This window comes from Coregonus lavaretus (genome assembly GCF_964263955.1).
Source record: "Coregonus lavaretus genome assembly, chromosome: 9".
Classification (NCBI taxonomy): domain Eukaryota; kingdom Metazoa; phylum Chordata; class Actinopteri; order Salmoniformes; family Salmonidae; genus Coregonus; species Coregonus lavaretus.
The window spans coordinates 50,026,501-50,049,384 of NC_139996.1; the positions used below are offsets into that span (position 1 = coordinate 50,026,501).

The window sequence follows — 22,884 nt, forward strand, 5'->3', positions numbered from 1 at the left end:
GCTGTCTGTCCTGTCTCCCGGTAGCGCTGTCTTAGGCGTCTCACAGTACGGACATTGCAATTTATTGCCCTGGCCACATCTGCAGTCCTCATGCCTCCTTGCAGCATGCCTAAGGCACGTTCACACAGATGAGCAGGGACCCTGGGCATCTTTTTTTTGGTGTTTTTCAGAGTCAGTAGAAAGGCCTCTTTAGTGTCCTAAGTTTTCCTAACTGTGACCTTAATTGCCTACCGTCTGTAAACTGTTAGTATCTTAACGACCGTTCCACAGGAGCTGATTTGATGGTGTTTTTAGTCTTTTAAGTCCAGCAATAGAAAACATTGGGGGACAAATAAAATCTCCTGAGGGCCGGCAGTTGGGGAACCCTGGCATAGACTAACACAGTGTACACACGCTACACCGTACACACGCACGCACACACACACGCACGCACACGTCAGTGAAGAGGTTGCATAAGAATGTGAATGAGCAGAGTCGAGCACGTGCAGATTCAGTAGGCTCAGCTGCTTCACAGAACTAAGAAATGGCAATGACAGACACACACACAAACAAAAAAAGAGCTGCACAGTGCCCCCACTCCGATAATGTATCAGTCTGTGCTTCTCTCCAACATAAATCCATGTTACTCCAGCTAGCCGTAGAACTGCAAGATACAGTCACAGCAATACAGATGAAAGCAACCCTTCATTAAAAAGATAAGCCTACCAGCATCTGACTCAGACATCAACTATCCATCTTTTCTATTTACTTAAATATCTCTCAAATAAACCTGTCGCCTGTATCTGATCTGCAAAATATAACTTTGATCATCTCCACAGAAGAACAATTTAGTAGAACATTGTGTGCTAATTAAAAAGTTCCTCTACAACGTCTCTACCTTCTTCAGGACCTCGATATTCTCTGCGTCTACTATCGCCCCCGCTCGTTACACTACTGACATCAATACATTGGACAAGTTGTTGGAGCTCATCTTTGATCAGGCCTCCTTCTCTAAATGCAAATGGAGCTTTGTTCCGTTCCTAACGCTCTCCACAACAATTGCTCAGCATAAGGAAGCATATCCCGACTAGCCTCGGCTGCTAGCGTAGGCACTCTCATCACATTGATGTTTTTAACAAAGAAAAATAAATCATGACAGGCAAATTGTACTTAACATATTATGGCTCTGATATAAGATACAACACATTCAGTTCGCTGAATAGCAATTATGAATGGCATCGAATGACTAAAAAAAACACCACACATAAGTGCATCAAATGGATGATGGTTCACCTTCTCTTACATCCAACTTATAACAGTAAATGTTACTGGCTAGCTAGCCTACACACTGAATGAATCCCCCAATACAGGACCATGATGTATGAGTAGAATGACGTACCTGTTGTAGAGCAGAATGTCAGGTCTCCATATCTGGGTGTCAGGGAACCTGACATTGGTAACTCCAGGGTAGTCTGTGGTGTTCCACTGCAGGTAGTAGTCAGTCCAGTACTAGGAGACCACATAGATAGGTTAGCAAACACTCTGGGGGAAGTTCATAATAAGACTTAACACTAATATGTTATAATCAAGTATGTTATTTACCCATTGTAGAGATTGACACAAGTGTTGTAAGACATGGTCCAGGTTAACTACATAATAATTTGCACCAGGTGCAATAGGGTTCAATTAAGCAATACGGTTCAATTAAGCAATACGGTTCAATTAAGCAATAAGTTCAGAAGCGGAGTGCCTGGATACAGCCCTTAGCTGTGGTATATTGGCCATGTACCGCAAGCCCCCGACGTGCCTTATTATTATAATAAGCTGGTTACCAACATAAATAGAACAGTAAACAAGTATTTTTGCATCATACCCGTGGTATATTGTCTGATATACAGACAGCTGAAATGATGTCTTCATGCTGTGTTATTCCTTCTTGTGACTTTTATTTGACATTTATGTTCTACATTCTACAGGTTTGAACTGTGAACTTGATACAAATGCTCAGTATATCTGGACCTAATTATCTGCCCACAGGGTAACTGTATAAGGTTATCTAGCTAATGAACAGAGAGAGGCATACAGAAAAGTACAAATACCCAATGACTGTGAAACATCCATGTCAAATATCTTTGCACTCTGAAGGCTGGTCAGGCACGGTAAGGTGTATTATTAGACTTGAGCGGTCTGCCCAGACCTCGTATTTCTACCGAATGACCTCACACAGAAGACAAGCCTATAACTCTGGCCATTTTTTGAGCAGCACACCACAACCCCACTCTGGCGAGCATCTCTCAGTTTCGTTGGAGGCTCACTGACTCGCTCTCTCTTTCTCTAATCATTATCTCAACTTACATAATTACCTTCATAAGTGGGTCATATAAATGGGCTTATCCTGTGGCAGAAGGCATTGTTTTATCACTGTGGCTAACCAGCTTCAGGAGAATTGTGTATGGGAAGTGGAATCCAACAAATCTAAGTGAATACCTCTGAGTGAATAATCTCTGTTCACTCAAAAGTGTTCCTTAATTCCCACATGTAAATTCATTTTATGCTGTCAGAAATATGGCGCGCAGTAAATATGCACAATAAATTACCCGAGAGGAGGCTTCTGCTGGGGATGGGAATACACGCTGTAGACCATGTTTTTCTCTTGTGGGCTATTTATGCAAGTTCAATCATTCCCTCTGCCAGCATGAAACCTTTAAAGAGCTGCGGTAACGGATGTTGACATTTGAAAACTACCAACAGCTCGGGGCATAGCGACATCTCTCCCCTCACAATACAGACTTCCAGCACCAAAGCCTGGGCGGATCGCTTTCCAAAACATTGAGAGAGGGAGCGAGGTAATTCATCGAGCCCTTAAAATCAAATTAAGCTAAAAGACTACTTCGCACTGGAGGCAATTTAACAAAAAGAATGGGCTGGAGAAATGTATGGCTGAGCCTGAGGGGATAAAATAAACTTTCTCACTGGATGAAGAGTGTGAGAGGTTAGGAAGGGATTAGTTGCTTCTCCAAATTTTAAACACAACTTTCGTAAGACCGTGAGAATTCTGGGATTTCCTACTACTGATAAGAAAGCTAATTAAAATTGAGCAGCTGTATGAAATGGGTTTAAGAATTACCCCCCCCCCCCCACCAAAAAAAAAAAAAACACAACTTGTTTACTTACAGTATTTGTATTCATGGCTTTACTGTTATTATTGTCATACTTTATTTAGAATAAAGGTGCTTGTTAGTAAAAAACAAAGGGAAGGTTATTGATGACTTACTTCAAAAACGTATTCAAACTGACACCATATTGACAGACAAGCCTGACAGAACCTTTCAACTCCACAAGGAGTGTCTAAAAGGGAAATGCAGTATTAGTAGAAGCAGAGCGACCATTGCACATCCTTTTTCGCTGTTGAGCAAGTTTTTAGTTTTTTCTCCGACAGCTATTTATCTAGGTAAAATACTAGGGTTGGGAGAAGCCAATTCATTTAGATCCTTTGGGAGCCAAGTTGAAAAAAATGACAAAATAATTTGGCTAAAGGCTTACACTTATTATGGACATTTAATTCACAGTTTTCTTCTGAGTCCCTCTAGACGCTGTCCCTTTGGCCCTCGCCAGCCCATCTGCAATGGTCTGTGAGAGCACGGCTACATTTTCTTAATGTAGTGGCACTCCTCTATCCCAGTGAGGGTTGGGGATGGAGCTGAGGGGCGGTTTGTCAAGGATGAGGGGGATGGGATGGGGGGAGGGGGAGGGGGAGTTTTTGGGATAAAGGGCAGAGCTGACAGACACATCCATCAAGCTTGTTAGGCGTAGTAGATCTGCTAAGGACGTTCTCTATAATTCTGCAAATTTCTGTTGCTTGGTAATTGAGGAGCATTAGTAGAGTTCATTAATATACAGGTGGGCCTAAATGTCTGACTGGATTAAAGAAGGATTGATGATCACAAAGACACTCTCCCGGGAGAAGGAAAGGGGGGTGATGGGGACAAGTGTCTTGATATCTGTTTTGACTCAAATCTTCACATGCCACATACTCTTAGATTCAAGGTTCGAATGATGAAAGAACTCACCAGCTGTAACCAGATGTTGGTTGTCAGGACCTGGTTCTTCTCATCCTGGAAACATACAAACACAATCAATGTCTGTCACCAACCAATGCTAGAAAATATTCTAATTTGTCGCTCCACCTGCCACACTTAATAAAAGTCTTGCTGGAACAGGACTTTTCGCTAGCTGTAATTCGTCTTAGATATGGCCGCTTGCCGATAAAGGGCAAATGACAATGAATAACATCACTTTGATAAATGTCCTGCATTTTAAATCTTCTCACAAGCAGGTAGCTACTGCATCTGCATAACAACACCAGCCAAGCATTTCTATTAAAAGACACAAGCTGCTCCAAAGCAATGGTTGAGGTGAAAAGACCTTAAGTAATGTTGTTAAACAGTGGTAAGGTTATTGGTCTGTGGGTGCTGGATGGTGGGTAATGCGGCATACTTCAACTTGTACCAGTGGATGCATATGTTTGTTTCCTGTTTATGGGCAAACGCTGCAGTCGCCACAGACCCCAGCTGTTGGCAATGGAGTTCCAGGAAGGCTCACCTGTGTGGCTCCATAAATGGTCACTGGCCAATTACAGTAGCTGCAAACATGACCCTCATGCTCACGGACTCACCGACTAATTTGATGACAACTTATTTTTTGAACTTTTCAAAGTATATTTGTCTACTTACAGGGTTTTTTCTCATAATATATTTTTTATGATTTACGTCATCTTAAATCATCCTTGTAATATTGTATAATCATGGATGCAATGTGCTCTTTACCCTAAAATGTGATTAGCTAGCAGTAAATGGGAGCAGGCATGTGTAGTGAATTGTGGATAATGTTTCCCAATCCAGCAGGGCTCCCACTGCACGAAATAGGGTTTCATTTAATCCCAATGCAGCACACAGCTGGGATCCCCCAAAACACAATCTCCACCAACAGCTGAGAGTAGAAATGGTGAAACAAAGAATGAAACAAAGAATGACAATGAAATATTCAGTGTAGCTATTTACCAGGGATAGGCAACTGTTCTCGAGGGCCCCTGTTACAAAGTTTAATGTAATAGATGGTGTTATTACATTAACCACTGTTAATTAGGTGCAGACTTTTGTTCCAGCCCAGTACAAACACACCTGATTCAACTAATTGTGGTATTTGAAGTAGATTATCACTTAAAACTGTGTATTAGAGATGGGTTGGAACAAAAACCTGTACACAATTTGGCCTTTACAGGACTTACAGTGCTATTAGGAAAGAAGCAGCAAGAGTAGTGTCGTAGTGTACAGTATGCATGAAAGGGTGGAATAAGATTTTTTTTAATCACTCACTAATGTCACATTTGTCAAAACGCTCTGCCTGTGATTTTCACATGGGAAACACGCTCCCTTACAATTCCATCTCTGATAGTATGGTAAGTGATAATTTCAGCATATGTATACTGTTCTCTGCCTGTGCTTTCCTCCCATCTAGATTATAGATCTACAGTACGCACAGACAGTTCCATAGCACCAGTTTGATATACATTTTACGCAGGGAGGCTGTTTCTGACACAACAGTATGATTTTGGCCAAGACAGTTTGCTTGTGACTGGGTGGATTCAAATCCCTGAACTACTGCTACTTTGTAACACATCCTCACTTTCCTCTTTCTTATCTCCACAATAACATACCTGTACATACTTTGAAAAACAGTAGTATTCTGTGGGCCCAGGGACCATAGTGTTGTCAGATTCTGGGTGTAATGGTGGAGAGATGAGGGCTACCGTATGTTGTTTCAGCTCCCCTGCTGGCAGTGCCCTGGCAGGGGGGAGTGCATCAGACACACAGGGGGGAAAAGGACCTGCTGCCTCTCTCAGCAGCACTGTGGGTGAGCTGAGCACCGACCGGGAAACACAGCCGCACAGGGAGCCGTGTTAATGGGGCTCACACATCCTATCACAGGGCGAGTGTGTATGTGTGTGTGTTTGACATCAGCTCTGGTGCCACGGAGGGGAGATCTGATATATCCATCACTGTGTTACGGTGATGTTGTCAGTGTTTCTTGCAGTGCGTGCTTACAGTGTGTGGGTGTGTGTGTGTGTGTGTGTGTGTTGACAGATGGCTCATCAGACTCACCACATCCATGATCTGCATGAGGCTGAAGCTGAAGTGTACGGTGAGCGAGTGGGAGTCATTGAACACGGGACGCTCCAGAGGGTTGTAGTTTCGCATCAGGTCCTTGTACAGTCTGCGCTGGTGCTGTCCCTGTAGAGACACTAGGGGCCATTCATGGCCGCACACACACACACACACACACGCGTCAAAGACACTGACATCCCATCACCCACAGTTTGCAGCGCTTACATTTTTTTTTGCATTTTGTATGTTACGGTCTGGAAAAAGGAATAAAAGCTCAACCAAATGTAAATCAAAACTAGACATTGACCTGACGTATGTGCACAGTGGGACAGAGATCTGATAAGATTCCAACTCCGAAGAACTTTATAAAACAGTATAACAGAGAGCATTTATTTTTGTAGTGTCCATTTTTCACACATTCAGTAAATTCAAGGCTTTAAGATACAGCAAACATTTTGGAATTTGATACTGATGTGCAATTTCATACAAAGTTATACAACTACAAACAAGACAAACAAAATCATCTCTATTGTCTGTTATTGGTCTTGAACCCCATCCGGTCTCATCTGCGTCACGTATCTGGAGACACATCAGTCTGTCTCTCCTCCTTACATTGTAGAGAAGACAGCTCAAACGGCAAGGTACTGCAGTCCGGAAAAATTACCTGGTCTCAGAGCATTTCATATTCGTAAATTTGACACACTCCATTTAGTATGGTATGTATTCATTTGTGGATGTCCATCATCCATTTAATATGATATGTTACACATTACAATTCGTATGATATGTTACAAATTTTCAAAATGTACAATATGTTACGAATTTGCTAAACTTACAATATGTTGTGTATTTACAAAACATATATGTTACAAATCCCAATTTGTTGTGGCTAACATTAGCTAGGTGGCTAACGCTAACGTTAGCTAGCTGGCTAAAGATAGCTAGGCTAGGGGTTAGGGTTAGGAATTAGGTTAAAGGGTTAAGGTTAGGGGAAGGGTTAGCTAAAAGGGTTAAGGTTAGGGTTAGGGTTAGCTAACATGCTAAGTAGTTGCAAAGTAGCAAGTAAATAAAAAGTTGCTAATTAGCTAAAATGCTTAAGTTGTCCATGATGAGATCCACACACGCAAACTTTGGGTTGCTAGTCATTCGCGTTATATACGCCCACCTATCCACCCCTCCTTGCCTTAAGTAACCTTCTGTCTTGTATAACCATACCAAACATAACATATTACCTAAATGTGAGTGTCCCGAATTTACTTTTACTATGTTACGTCTAGTCTATGAGATCAGGCTGGGAAAAAAAGACCAAAATAGTCCAAATACTCTCCTCGTCATTTACCATTGAAAGGAAGTTTTCCACTTCATTGGTGAGCAGAAGATCTGCACCTTTCAGTTTCCACTCATTTGCTCTAAGAGGCGTAAATTGTACCTGCTGATACACAACATGACCAAAAGTATGTGGACACCTGCTGGTCGACATCTCATTCCAAAATTATGGGCATTAATATGGAGTTGGTCCCCCCTTTGCTGCTGTAACAGCCTCCACTCTTCTGGGAAGGCTTTCCACTGGATGTTGGAACATTCATGTGGGGACTTGCTTCCATTCAGCCACAAGAGCATTAGTGAGGTCAGGCACTGATGTTGGGCGAATAGGCCTGGCTCGCAGTTGGCGTACCAATTAATCCCAAAGGTGTTCGATGGGGTTGAGGTCAGGGCTCTGTGCAGGCCAGTCAAATTCTTCCACACCGATCTCGACAAACCATTTCTGTATGGACCTCACTTTTTGCACAGGGGCGTTGTCATGCTGAAACAGGAAAGGGCCTTCCCCAAACTGTTGCCACAAAGTTGGAAGTACAGAATCATCTAGAATGTCATTGTATGCTGTAGCGTTAAGATTTCCCTTCACTGGAACTAAGGGGCCTAGCCCGAACCATGAAAAACAGCCCCAGACCATTATTCCTCCTCCAAAAACTTTACAGTTGGCACTATGCATTCGGGCAGGTAGCGTTATCCTGGCATCCGCCAAACCCAGATTTGTCCATCAGATTGATTCATCACTCCACAGAACGCGTTCCCACTGCTCCAGAGTCCAATGGCGGTGAGCATTGCGTATGGTGATCTTAGGCTTGTGTGCGGCTGCTCGGCCATGGAAACTCATTTCATGAAGCTCCCGACGATGAAGCTCCCGACGAACAGTTCTTGTGCTGACGTTTTCCAGAGGCAGTTTGGAACTCAGTAGTGAGTGTTGCAACCGAGGACAGCCGATTTGTACGCGCTACATGCTTCTGCACTCGGCGGTCCAGTTCTGTGAGCTTGTGTGGCCTACCACTTCGCGGCTGAGCCGTTGTTGCTCCTTGACGTTTCCACTTCACAATAACAGCACTTACAGTTGACCGGGCAGCTCTAGCAGGGCAGAAATTTGACCAACTGACTTGTTGGAAAGGTGGCATCCTATGACAGTGCCACGTTGAGAGTCACTGAGCTCTTCAGTAAGGCCATTCCACTGCCAATGTTTGTCTATGGAGATTGCATAGCTGTGTGCTCGATTTTATACACCTGTCAGCAACGGATGTGGCTAAAATAGCCGAATTCACTAATTTGAAGGGGTGTCCACATACTTTTGTATATATAGTGTATATACTTCCACACTATGAGGTTGGAATAATACTGTGACATTGTGAAAATGATGTGAATGCCATTTTAGTGTTAGAGCTGTGTGAAAAGACATTTTACATTTACAAAAGACCACTTGAAATTTCTACCTGTTTTGGTAGGATGGAGTCTTGGCTTGCCTGGTGACATCATCAGGCGGTAAATTGGTTAACAGTCCAATAAGAAAGGCCTGAAAACTGCCAATAATGGCTAGTTTTCAGTTTTCCCCTCCCTACTCAGAACACTCCCAGTCCCAGTCCTAGCAAAATTCTTGCTTAGAAGCTATTTTTGTTTATTTTGACCATTTTGATTGTAAATAATCACAGAAAGGTACTTCATTGTTAACCAGAAATGGGATCAAAACAGCTGCATTGGACCTTTTAAAGTATTTTTGTGGTAGCGGAAGAAGTTTAAAACGTTTTACACAGGTGAAGTCAGATGCCCTTATGAGGAACTCATAAGGAATTAGAACATTTTAGGGTATTATTTGGGGAGAGAAATATGATGGTGCATCTAGTGATGACAGCTCTTTAAAATAATATTTGTGGTAGTTGAAACACGATGTAGAAGAATAGGTTTGTATGTAGACCTACTATAACTAGCTGTAGTTCTATCTAATAAATAAACTATTTAGGCTAACAGTGATCACCATTGCAGCTTGAATAGCAGTGAAGCAGAGGAAGAAGTCATACCCTCTAAGTTTCTGTCTAACCTGTCGGGAAACTGATAAGAAGTTTGAAAGAAAAGAAAAGCAGAAAGGTATAATATTTGAGAGCGAGCCCTACCCATGTCAGCGATGTTCAGGCCCTACCCTACTATTGCTCAACCCGAAATTACAAATCCAGTAACTTCCTCCATTAGTAGCGGATTGTCTCCGTTTGTCCCTCACTCCCTACGCTGCCCTATGTGCTTCTCTGCGTGTGTGAGTATCCATAGCAACAGCTCCATTTGGGCTGCTTAATGACGAGACATGAGAGAGCGGTTAGCTGGTGTTAGCTAGCTACTTTTCGTCACTCTGACAAACAGCTGTAACTTTTGATTGGTAGAAGATAATTCTGTTCTGATTCCAGATGTAAATAGCAAAGATGTCAAACCATTTACGTTTTTGTCTAAAGTGCTGGAAAAGTGGTCAAAATGTCAGTTATTTGTAAAAAGTTTGAAAATAATTTGTTAATGCGGTTACTAAAACAGCTATATTATTAGATTGGTAGAATATATTTTAATTCCGATTTCAGATTTGAATAGCAGAGAAGTACACTTTTTGTGTACGTTTTTGGAAAAGTGGTCAAAGTAGCTAATTTGTGTCAAAGGTTACATTGTTTACAGTGAATATAATATAATGTTGGGAGTCATGACGTCACCATGGGCCCTTTAGAATACTGCTGGAAATCCCATGAAAGTTTGTGGAGGACAACACAGCTTAATAGTTTAAAAAGTATAAAAGATATCCAAAAAGTTTGATGCAAGCAACTCAATCCAGACCAGTCTGCACGTTTTAAAGTTTGAACAGCGTTTTTAGCTTAAACGTGTAAGAGGAGTAGTGTGCTAAAGAATAATAATACCTATGTATGTCGGAAATTTAAAGTGGGGACTCTTGCTTCGCAAGCCGCATTAATGAGGAATTTCTCATTTCTAACATGGCAACGCTGCAAGGCGCAGGGTTTCATGGAGAAAGTGAACACAGGTGAGGGACCTTGTCCTTGATGCTGTTAATGGCCGAATAATGGTTGGCCCAACACTGGGACACCGAAGATACCGTAAATCTATTTAGATATAGGCTAATAAAACAATGTCAGAAGTAGCAACACTTCTAATTTTCTCACATAACCGAATGAAAACTAGCCCTCTCAGTAATTGGCAATGAACACCTAACGCAAGGTTTCAAAATCTCACTATAATAACATTATGATAACACATGCACAAGGTAGCCTACCGTGGAACAAGCAGACGATGGTAAGTAAATACAGGGTAAAACTCTGAGCCTCCATTGCATGACAGACCAAATGTGCCTCCTATGATAGCCTAGGCTATGTGACAGTCCCGAGACCACTTTTATACAGTCACCGGTAATTCAAAAACGCCAAAAAAGTCACCGGCCACTCCAGACAACGCGTGGCAAACGGTTGAAAATAGTTGATAACGAGGACTGACATGCAAAGATACGGATTTGTATTTGTGCTCCGAGGGGTTGGTCGGGTGCTCCCTGAAGCCCTCCAAAATGAAAATGCGAATCGCGACACTAAACTCACATGGCTGTGACAGAACTAGTCGTGCTGTGCTTGCAGAGGCAACTCATCGAATAACCGCACTGGCAGCTAATATTTCCAGGAGGCATACAGAAGGAGAGTGTGACAATAATTTACTGGGAACTATTAACATTATGTCTATTCTGGTTGCCTATAACCCCAATTGAATATGAGTATGACTAGACTACCTATGTGTATTGCAAAAATGCACAAACACTGCATCACCTGTAGGTTTAGCGAATAATATCGCAACAATTATGGCGAGAGAAAATGAAATATTATGGCGGTTGAATTATCCCACATACCTTAAATGTATCCTTTATGAGGTGAAAGAAGCCACTGTACTGGGCTGTTAATTCAAATGACTACCTGTAAAAATACGATGTGTTTCCATAAAGGAAACAACTAACTTTAAAGTGTGAGGCACCATCTGACTAATAATACTTTATCATCTCTTTTCCATACTCAATTCCATACTTTAAAACTGAGGTAGAAGTACAGAATGCGCCTTTTGTATCTAATCAGAACCATGGACAGCTCTTTAACAGTCTCGCCCAGAGATCTGTTTGTAGAACCTTTGGGCTATTTTCCTGCAATAGAAGTGAGACCACCTCAAACATGCATTAAGTAGGCTATAGCTCATCTTGGCTGCTCAAGATCAATTAACCCACATGTCCACTAACCCCATGCATATGTCCCTTTTCATCACACACATTGCTTGAACACCCCAAAGCCATGTTGGATTTTTTTTATTCTGCAGTGCCTATCAATGTGGTTGAATGCATTAACTCAACAAAACCAATAGCAAGGCTGTAGGTAAAATATCAGCTTTACTTTGCTTCACAAATGTCATACTAGACATGAGAATACCAATAATAACAGTAAATGAATGAATTATAAATCAGTCACACTGACCAATCTATTTGCACCTTTAATATATTAAGTATATACTGTACATAAATAAGGTATTTATGTTTGGATTGTAACTATCCAGATGCTTTTTTGTTACTGGATATTGGATTACAGTATAACACTTCCGGAGCTATTACGGTGGTAGATAGTATTTGTCATTTAATTGTTTACTTTAGAGTAGCTACCACAGTCATAAGATCATTTCAGACAGGTACCTGTATGAAAACAAACTTTCATAATGCTGCTGTAACACAATTAATAGATGTAAAGTAATGCAAACAATATATTAGAGTTTAGAGTGATCTAGTGTTTCAAAGCATGTTTTAGTTTTCAGTTCTTAGGATGAAACTGTGTTTGCAAGCAGAGGGAGGCTGCTGCTGGGTAGACTAACAAACTGGATACCCCCTACTTCCAACTATCAAACAAACTTGGTGTGATTCTCTGGAAAATGGTCCCTCTGGTAAAGAGAAGATTGAACCAGGCCTATGTCTTCTGAAACGCAAAGAGAAAATAGAATATCTTCCCTTGTTCAGTTATACTCTCTTGCCACAATGCAAGGCTCTTCAACAAAACTGCATAGGAAAGTTTAATTTCAGGCTTCAGCAATGGCATGCACTGCCGCTGACATGTCAAAATGTTACTAAGCAACAGATTAAAGGTTGGAATAAATAGGTGCTGTTGTTGACAACCATATTAATACACGTAGGATTAATAACATAATGGTCCTTGCTATCCCCATAAGGGTCCTTGCTTTCTGGAATCCTTGGGCCGTCCCTACCCCATTGAAGTTGGAATGTAAAATGGTTAGGTAAGGGTTGTGATTAGGTTAGGGTTTAGGGTATGGACGTCTCAAGGATCCCGCATAGCACAAACCATAACATAATCATTGTGAAATAATGGGATCATCTTCTTAAATGACTCATCATCACCTCAACGTTGTAAACTCACAGATCCAAAAAATAAGCTCTTCGTAGAGCGACAGATCAACACAGAACAAAATGCTGCTTTTATCTCATCTCCATCTCAGGCAGGCTCACATACGCTTTTGATTCTTCCTTCAACACATAATCAGGGGAAGTTCTATAAATGTAGACATTCTGCAAACTTACACACACACACACACACACACACACACACACACACACACACACACACACACACACACACACACACACACACACACACACACACACACACACACACACACACACACACACACACACACACACACACACACACACACACACACACACACACACACACACACACACACACACACACACACACACATACATACATACATACATACATACATACATACATACATACATACATACATACACACATACATACACACACATATATATATATATACAGTGGGGAGAACAAGTATTTGATACACTGCCGATTTTGCAGGTTTTCCTACTTACAAAGCATGTAGAGGTCTGTACTTTTAATCATATTTACACTTCAACTGTGAGAGACGGAATCTAAAACAAAAATCCTGAAAATCACATTGTATGATTTTTAAGTAATTAATTTGCATTTTATTGCATGACATAAGTATTTGATCACCTATAACCAGTAAGAATTCCGGCTCTCACAGACCTGTTAGTTTTTCTTTAAGAAGCCCTCCTGTTCTCCACTCATTACCTGTATTAACTACACCTGTTTGAACTCGTTACCTGTATAAAATACACCTGTCCACACACTCAATCAAACAGACTCCAATCTCTCCACAATGGCCAAGACCAGAGAGCTGTGTAAGGACATCAGGGATAAAATTGTAGACCTGCACAAGGCTGGGATGGGCTACAGGACAATAGGCAAGCAGCTTGGTGATAAGGCAACAACTGTTGGCACAATTATTAGAAAATGGAAGAAGTTCAAGATGACGGTCAATCACCCTCGGTCTGGGGCTCCATGCAAGATCTCATCTCGTGGGGCATCAATGATCATGAGGAAGGTGAGGGATCAGCCCAGAACTACACGGCAGGACCTGGTCAATGACCTGAAGAGAGCTGGGACCACAGTCTCAAAGAAAACCATTAGTAACACACTACGCCGTCATGGATTAAAATCCTGCAGCGCACGCAAGGTCCCCCTGCTCAAGCCAGCGCATGTCCAGGCCCGTCTGAAGTTTGCCAATGACCATCTGGATGATCCAGAGGAGGAATGGGAGAAGGTCATGTGGTGTGATGAGACAAAAATAGAGCTTTTTGGTCTAAACTCCACTCGCCGTGTTTGGAGGAAGAAGAAGGATGAGTACAACCCCAAGAACACCTTCCCAACCGTGAAGCATGGAGGTGGGAACATCATTATTTGGGGATGCTTTTCTGCAAAGGGGACAGGACGACTGCACCGTATTGAGGGGAGGATGGATGGGGCCATGTATCGCGAGATCTTGGCCAACAACCTCCTTCCCTCAGTAAAAGCATTGAAGATGGGTCGTGGCTGGGTCTTCCAGCATGACAACAACCCGAAACACACAGCCAGGGCAACTATGGAGTGGCACCGTAAGAAGCATCTCAAGGTCCTGGAGTGGCCTAGCCAGTTTCCAGACCTGAACCCAAAAGAAAATCTTTGGAGGGAGCTGAAAGTCCGTATTTCCCAGCGACATCCCCGAAACCTGAAGGATCTGGAGAATGTCTGTATGGAGGAGTGGGCCAAAATCCCTGCTGCAGTGTGTGCAAACCTGGTCAAGACCTACAGGAAACGTATGATCTCTGTAATTACAAACAAAGGTTTCTGTTCCAAGTATTAAGTTCTGCTTTTCTGATGTATCAAATACTTATGTCATGTAATAAAATGCAAATTAATTACTTAAAAATCATACAATGTGATTTTCTGGATTTTTGTTTTAGATTCCGTCTCTCACGTATGACAAAAATTACAGACCTCTACATGCTTTGTAAGTAGGATAACCTGCAAAATCGGCAGTGTATCAAATACTTGTTCTCCCCACTGTGTATATATATATATATATATATATATATATATATATATATATATATATATATATATATATATAGTGGGGGAAAAAAGTATTTAGTCAGCCACCAATTGTGCAAGTTCTCCCACTTAAAAAGATGAGAGAGGCCTGTAATTTTCATCATAGGTACACGTCAACTATGACAGACAAATTGAGAAACAAAAATCCAGAAAATCACATTGTAGGATTTTTTATGAATTTATTTGCAAATTATGGTGGAAAATAAGTATTTGGTCACCTACAAACAAGCAAGATTTCTGGCTCTCACAGACCTGTAACTTCTTCTTTAATAGGCTCCTCTGTCCTCCACTTGTTACCTGTATTAATGGCACCTGTTTGAACTTGTTATCAGTATAAAAGACACCTGTCCACAACCTCAAACAGTCACACTCCAAACTCCACTATGGCCAAGACCAAAGAGCTGTCAAAGGACACCAGAAACAAAATTGTAGACCTACACCAGGCTGGGAAGACTGAATCTGCAATAGGTAAGCAGCTTGGTTTGAAGAAATCAACTGTGGGAGCAATTATTAGGAAATGGAAGACATACAAGACCACTGATAATCTCCCTCGATCTGGGGCTCCACGCAAGATCTCACCCCGTGGGGTCAAAATGATCACAAGAACGGTGAGCAAAAATCCCAGAACCACACGGGGGGACCTAGTGAATGACCTGCAGAGAGCTGGGACCAAAGTAACAAAGCCTACCATCAGTAACACACTACGCCACCAGGGACTCAAATCCTGCTGTGCCAGACGTGTCCCCCTGCTTAAGCCAGTACATGTCCAGGCCCGTCTGAAGTTTGCTAGAGTGCATTTGGATGATCCAGAAGAGGATTGGGAGAATGTCATATGGTCAGATGAAACCAAAATATAACTTTTTGGTGAAAACTCAACTCGTCGTGTTTGGAGGACAAAGAATGCTGAGTTGCATCCAAAGAACACCATACCTACTGTGAAGCATGGGGGTGGAAACATCATGCTTTGGGGCTGTTTTTCTGCAGAGGGACCAGGACGACTGATCCGTGTAAAGGAAAGAATGAATGGGGCCATGTATCGTGAGATTTTGAGTGAAAACCTCCTTCCATCAGCAAGGGCATTGAAGATGAAACGTGGCTGGGTCTTTCAGCATGACAATGACCCCAAACACACCGCCCGGGCAATGAAGGAGTGGCTTCGTAAGAAGCATTTCAAGGTCCTGGAGTGGCCTAGCCAGTCTCCAGATCTCAACCCCATAGAAAATCTTTGGAGGGAGTTGAAAGTCCGTGTTGCCCAGCGACAGCCCCAAAACATCACTGCTCTAGAGGAGATCTGCATGGAGGAATGGGCCAAAATACCAGCAACAGTGTGTGAAAACCTTGTGAAGACTTACAGAAAACGTTTGACCTGTGTCATTGCCAACAAAGGGTATATAACAAAGTATTGAGAAACTTTTGTTATTGACCAAATACTTATTTTCCACCATAATTTGCAAATAAATTCATAAAAAATCCTACAATGTGATTTTCTGAATTTTTTTTCCTCATTTTGTCTGTCATAGTTGACGTGTACCTATGATGAAAATTACAGGCCTCTCTCATCTTTTTAAGTGGGAGAACTTGCACAATTGGTGGCTGACTAAATACTTTTTTCCCCCACTATATATATATATACTGCAAAAAAAAAATTAAGGGAACACTTAAACAACACAATGTAACTCCAAGTCAATCACACTTCTGTGAAATCAAACTGTCCACTTAGGAAGCAACACTGATTGACAATAAATTTCACATGCTGTTGTGCAAATGGAATAGACAACAGGTGGAAATTATAGGCAATTAGCAAGACACCCCCAATAAAGAATTGGTTCTGCAGGTGGTGACCACAGACCACTTCTCAGTTCCTATGCTTCCTGGCTGATGTTTTGGTCACTTTTGAATGCTGGCGGTGCTTTCACTCTAGTGGTAGCATGAGACGGAGTCTACAACCCACACAAGTGGCTCAGGTAGTGCAGCTCATCCAGGATGGCACATCAATGCGAGCTGTGGCAAGAAGGTTTGCTGTGTCTGTCAGCGTAGTGTCCAGAGCATGGAGGCGCTACCAGGAGACAGGCCAGTACATCAGGAGACGTGGAGGAGGCCGTAGGAGGGCAACAACCCAGCAGCAGGACCGCTACCTCCGCCTTTGTGCAAGGAGGAGCAGGAGGAGCACTGCCAGAGCCCTGCAAAATGACCTCCAGCAGGCCACAAATGTGCATGTGTCTGCTGAAAAGGTCAGAAACAGACTCCATGAGGGTGGTATGAGGGCCCGACGTCCACAGGTGGGGGTTGTGCTTACAGCCCAACACCATGCAGGACGTTTGGCATTTGCCAGAGAACACCAAGATTGGCAAATTCGCCACTGGCGCCCTGTGCTCTTCACATATGAAAGCAGGTTCACACTGAGCACATGTGACAGACGTGACAGAGTCTGGAGACGCCGTTGAGAACGTTCTGCTGCCTGCAACATCCTCCAGCATGACCGGTTTGGCGGTGGGTCAGTCATGGTGTGGGGTGGCATTTCTTTGGGGGGCCGCACAGCCCTCCATGTGCTCGCCAGAGGTAGCCTGACTGCCATTAGGTACCGAGATGAGATCCTCAGACCCCTTGTGAGACCATATGCTGGTGCGGTTGGCCCTGGGTTCCTCCTAATGCAAGACAATGCTAGACCTCATGTGGATAGAGTGTGTCAGCAGTTCCTGCCAGAGGAAGGCATTGATGCTATGGACTGGCCCGCCCGTTCCCCAGACCTGAATCCAATTGAGCACATCTGGGACATCATGTCTCGCTCCATCCACCAACGCCACGTTGCACCACAGTCTGTCCAGGAGTTGGCGGATGCTTTAGTCCAGGTCTGGGAGGAGATCCCTCAGGAGACCATCCGCCACCTCATCAGGAGCATGCCCAGGCGTTGTAGGGAGGTCATACAGGCACGTGGAGGCCACATACACTACTGAGCCTCAATTTGACTTGTTTTAAGGACATTACATCAAAGTTGGATCAGCCTGTAGTGTGGTTTTCCACTTATATTTTGAGGGTGACTCCAAATCCAGACCTCCATGGGTTGATAAATCTGATTTCCATTGATAATTGTGTGATTTTGTTGTCAGCACATTCAACTATGTAAAGAAAAAAGTATTTAATAAGATTATTTCATTCATTCAGATCTAGGATGTGTTGTTTAAGTGCTCCCTTTATTTTTTGATCTATATATATATATATATATATATATATATATATATATATATATATATATATATATATATATATATATATATATATACACATATACTGAATTACGCAGTGAGCATTGATGCAATGAGAAAAACTTCAGTCTGAAATAGGAGCTTATTATCAATAAATCCACAGAATGCAAAGTCATTCATTATTAAAGGAGTAACAAAAATAGGTATTCTCAAAATGTGAATAATAATAGCAGCTAACCTATCAGTGCATGTGGCCTAGGGTGGTCTAGCAGTCTAGGCCGCTGACTCCGGATCACATATAACGCTGCAATATGGGTTAAAATCCTTCCCACTGCTATTTCAGCACACTCTCTCCTCCAACTTTAATCATATCCAAAAAAAAATATATGTGAAGTGAAAAATCTAGGAGCAACAACGGCTCAGCCGTGAAGTGGTAGGCCACACAAGCTCACAGAACGGGACCGCCGAGTACTGGAGCGAGGTGCGCGTAAAAATTGTCTGTCCTCGGTTGCAACACTCACTACCGAGTTCCAAACTGCCTCTGGAAGCAACGTCAGCACACAAGCCTAAGGTCACCATGCGCACTGCCAAGCGTCGGCTGGAGTGGTGTAAAGCTCGTCGCCATTGGACTCTGGAGCAGCAGAAATGCGTTCTCTGGAGTGATGAATCACGCTTCACCATATCTGGCAGTCCGATGGACGAATCTGGGTTTGGCGGATGCCAGGAGAACGCTACCTGCCCGAATGTTCGGGCTAGGCCCCTTAGTTCCAGGGAAATGTTATTGCTATAGCATACAATTACATTCTAGCCGATTCTGTGCTTCCAACTGTGGCATCAGTTTGGGGAAGGCCCTTTCCTGTTTCAGCATGACAATGCCCCTGTGCACAAAGCGAGGTCCATACAGAAATGGTTTGTCGAGATCGGTGTGGAAGAACTTCACTGGCCTGCACAGAGCCCTGACCTCAACCCCATTGAACACCTTTGGGATGAATTGGAACGCCGACTGCGAGCCAGGCCTATTCGCTAAACATCAGTGCCCGACCTCACTAATGCTCGTGGCTGAATGAAAGCAAGTCCCCGCAGCAATGTTCCAGCATCTAGTGGAAAGCCTTCCCAGAAGAGTGGAGGCTGTTACAGCAGCAAAGGGTGGACCAACTCCATATTAATGCCCATGATTTTGGAAAGAAATGGTTGACGAGCAGGTGTCCACATACTTTTGGTCATGTAGTGTATGACTTACAAGCACCATAGAGTGGCATCTAGTGACTTTGGCCAGTACTGCAACATCCATCCCCTCGCCTAGTAAATCCTGTAATTATTAATCAAACCAGACAAGGTCATTATCCAACCTTGCAGGATTTGTCGCTGGCGGCACATTGATTCGAGTAGTTCATCAAAGCCATGCTGTAGCAGTGTCTGGAGAGGACACAGCATGTTTATTCATGAGGGGTCTTCCCTTCAGGGACGGCTGACCCCAAACACTCCAACCAAGGAGGGGAATTAACCCTGCATCACTGTGGGCCCTGGTCAAGAGCACTGTATAGGGAATAGTGTGTCATTTGGGACACATCCTGGAAAATCCTCAACGTACGTTGCCGAACACAGTTTGATGACTAACATACACTGAGTGTACAAAACATTAAGAACTCGTTCCATGACATAGACTGACCAGGTGAATCCAGATGAAAGCTATGACCCCTTATTGATGTCACTTGTTAAATCAACTTTAATAAGTATAGATGAAGGGAAGGAGACAGGTTAAAGAAGGATTTTTAAGCCTTAAGACATGTATTGTGTATGTGTGCCATTCTTAGTGTGAATGGGCAAGACAAAATATTTAAGTGCCTTTGAACAAGGTATGGTAGTAAGTGCCAGGTGCACTGGTTTGTGTCAAGAACTGCAACGCTGCTGGGTTTTTCACGCTCAACAGTTTCCTGTGTATATCAAGAATGGTCCACCACCCAAAGGACATCCAGGCAACTTGACAACTGTGGGAAGCATTGGAGCCAACATGGGCCAGCATCCATGCGGAACGCTTTCGACACCTTGTAGAGTCCCATGCCCCGACGAATTGAGGCTGAAACTCAAAATTAGAAAGGTGTTCTTAATGTTTTATACACTGAGTATACATCTATTGGTACATCCCAGATATATCATGGCATGTTTTATTGCTTTGTAAGGGCACCAAAGTCAGAGGGAATCATGGTCAGTGAAACTGACAATCTACATTTCAGTGCGTTCTTCACAAGTCTACGATTTGTGCACAGAAGGCTGTGGAGAAATAGTAGTTCATCATACCAGAGCTGTAGCTCCGGCTACTAGTGAAGTGGATTAGAGCATTCTGGGTGATCTCCAGCTCAGAGTCAGAGAAGAAGAAGCTAAGGGTGTGTTCGTAAATTGCCTCCAGTGTGTCAGAGTGCGCTCTTGGCCATTTGTAAATTCGGAGCGGTTCGCACACACTGCACGCTCTGGCCAAGGAGTACCGTTGATCCGAGCGTTCTACCTCTCAACTGCAGTCAAGCACCCAAGCTAACTGGCTAAAATTGGCTAGCTTGCTAGCTACTTCCAGAAATAAATGACAGAACACCTCACTCTTACCATTTCAAGTTCATGCAGTTGTAGCCTTGCAGTGAAGATGGCGGTGCTTTGCTTTGTAGTACATGTGCAGCGGCAAGCTTTTGGTCTCTAATTAGTGCAGGCACGGTGATGTTGTATAGCGCTGTATGGTCTTGTATAGCATCAAGATGTTATAGCCATGTTATTACATTCATATTGTTTAGTATAGTGAATTGGAGATTGTCTTAAGTTTATATCTATGATTCACTATTGTGTTTTTATTTCCCCCTTGTATTTTCAGACCACAAACAAACAAGTTGGTTAACACTCAAGCTGTCAATCAAGACATTAACATCCTACACTGTGCTGTGCTGTGCCCTATACTATGTGAATCCTCATCTTTATTAAACCCACCTCAACTGTAATCCACTTTACTGTCATCTGTGCCCTGATCAGCAGCTGGGAGTGAACACATTAAGCAATACCAAACCTAAGAATATACAGTCCACCAAGTCCTCCATTTAGGGTTGCACCTTTCCGCTATCTTTTGTAAAATTCCCAGGTTTTCCAGAAATCCTGGTTAAAAGGTTATTGGAATCAAGCGGGAAAAAGCTGAAAATACTGAATACTCCAGACAAGATTTCTGGAAAACCTGGGAATTTTGGGAACGTTACCATAACTTTGCAACCCTACCTACGTTACAATTTGGATAATTTACTTTGTCTACAGTGCCTTGCAAAAGTATTCATCCCCCTTGGCGTTTTTCCTATTTTGTTGCATTACAACCTAAATTTAAATTGATTTTTATTTGGATTTCATGTAATGGACATACACAAAATAGTCCAAATTGGTGAAGTGAAAAAATAAAATAAACCGTGTTTAAAAAAAATCTTTAAAATAAATTACGGAAAAGTGGTGCGTGCTATGAATTCCCTAAATAAGATCTGATGCAACCAATTACCTTCAGAAGTCACACAATTAGTTAAATAAAGTCAACCTGTGTGCAATCTAAGTGTCAAATGATCTGTCACATGATCTCAATATATATACACCTGTTCTGAAAGGCCCCAGAGTCTGCAACAACACCAAGCAAGGGGAACCACCAAGCAAGCGGCACCATGAAGAGCAAGGAGCTCTCCAAACAGGTCAGGGACAAAGTTGTGGAGAAGTACAGATCAGGGTTGGGTTATAAAAAAATATCAGAAACTTTGAACATCCCACGGAGCACCATTAAATCCATTAACCACAACAAATCTGCAAAGAGAGGGCCGCCCACCAAAACTCATGGACCAGGCAAGGAGGGCATTAATCAGAGAGGCAACAAAGAGACCAAAGATCACCCTGAAGGAGCTGCAAAGCTCCACAGCGGAGATTGGAGTATCTGTCCATAGGACCACTTTAAGCCGTACACTCCACAGAGCTGGGCTTTACTGAAGGGTGGCCAGAAAAAAGCCATTGCTTAAAGAAAAAAATAAGCAAACACGTTTGGTGTTCGCCAAATGGCATGTGGGAGACTCCTCAAACATATGGAAGAAGGTACTCTGGTCAGATGAGACTAAAATTGAGCTTTTTGGCCATCAAGGAAAACGCTTTGTCTGGTGCAAACCCAACACCTCTCATCACTCCGAGAACACCATCCCCACAGTGAAGCATGGTGGTGGCAGCATCATGCTGTGGGGATGTTTTTCATCGGCAGGGACTCGGAAACTGGTCAGAATTGAAGGAATGATGGATGGCGCTAAATACAGGGAAATTCTTGAGGGAAACCTGCTTCAGACTTCCAGAGATTTGAGACTGGGACAGAGGTTCACATTCAAGCAGGACAATGACCCTAAGCATACTGCTAAATCATCACTCGAGTGGAATAGTTATGCACGCTCAAGTTCTGTTTTTTTGTCTTATTTAAAAAATATTTTGCATCTTCAATGTGGTAGGCATGTTGTGTAAATCAAATGATACAAACCCCCCACCAATCAATTTTAATTCCAGGTTGTAAGGCAACAAAATAGGAAAAATGCCAAGGGGGGGTGAATACTTTCGCAAGCCACTGTACCCTCAGTTACATTAGTGCTGGTACCTACATCGCAACAACAGCTATAAGAACACAGCCTCTGTGGATGACCACTCAATTGTGTTTAAGTAAAGACAGAAGTCTGTAGC

General features: G+C 42.7%; 1 protein-coding gene across 1 annotated transcript in view; it reads right to left on the bottom strand.

Annotated features, from left to right (window-relative positions):
* LOC311134530 (neuronal acetylcholine receptor subunit alpha-7-like) overlaps positions 1–10,783 on the bottom strand; it is a gene marked incomplete at both ends in the record, with an annotated part of 29,430 nt that extends 18,647 nt beyond the window's left edge. Inside the window, 4 exons of the mRNA XM_084168231.1 lie at positions 1,379–1,488; positions 4,050–4,094; positions 6,141–6,280; positions 10,729–10,783. Coding sequence (XP_084024357.1) covers positions 1,379–1,488; positions 4,050–4,094; positions 6,141–6,280; positions 10,729–10,783 — 350 coding nt within the window. The remainder of the gene's footprint in view (positions 1–1,378; positions 1,489–4,049; positions 4,095–6,140; positions 6,281–10,728) is intronic.
* Between the last annotated feature and the right edge of the window lie 12,101 nt (positions 10,784–22,884).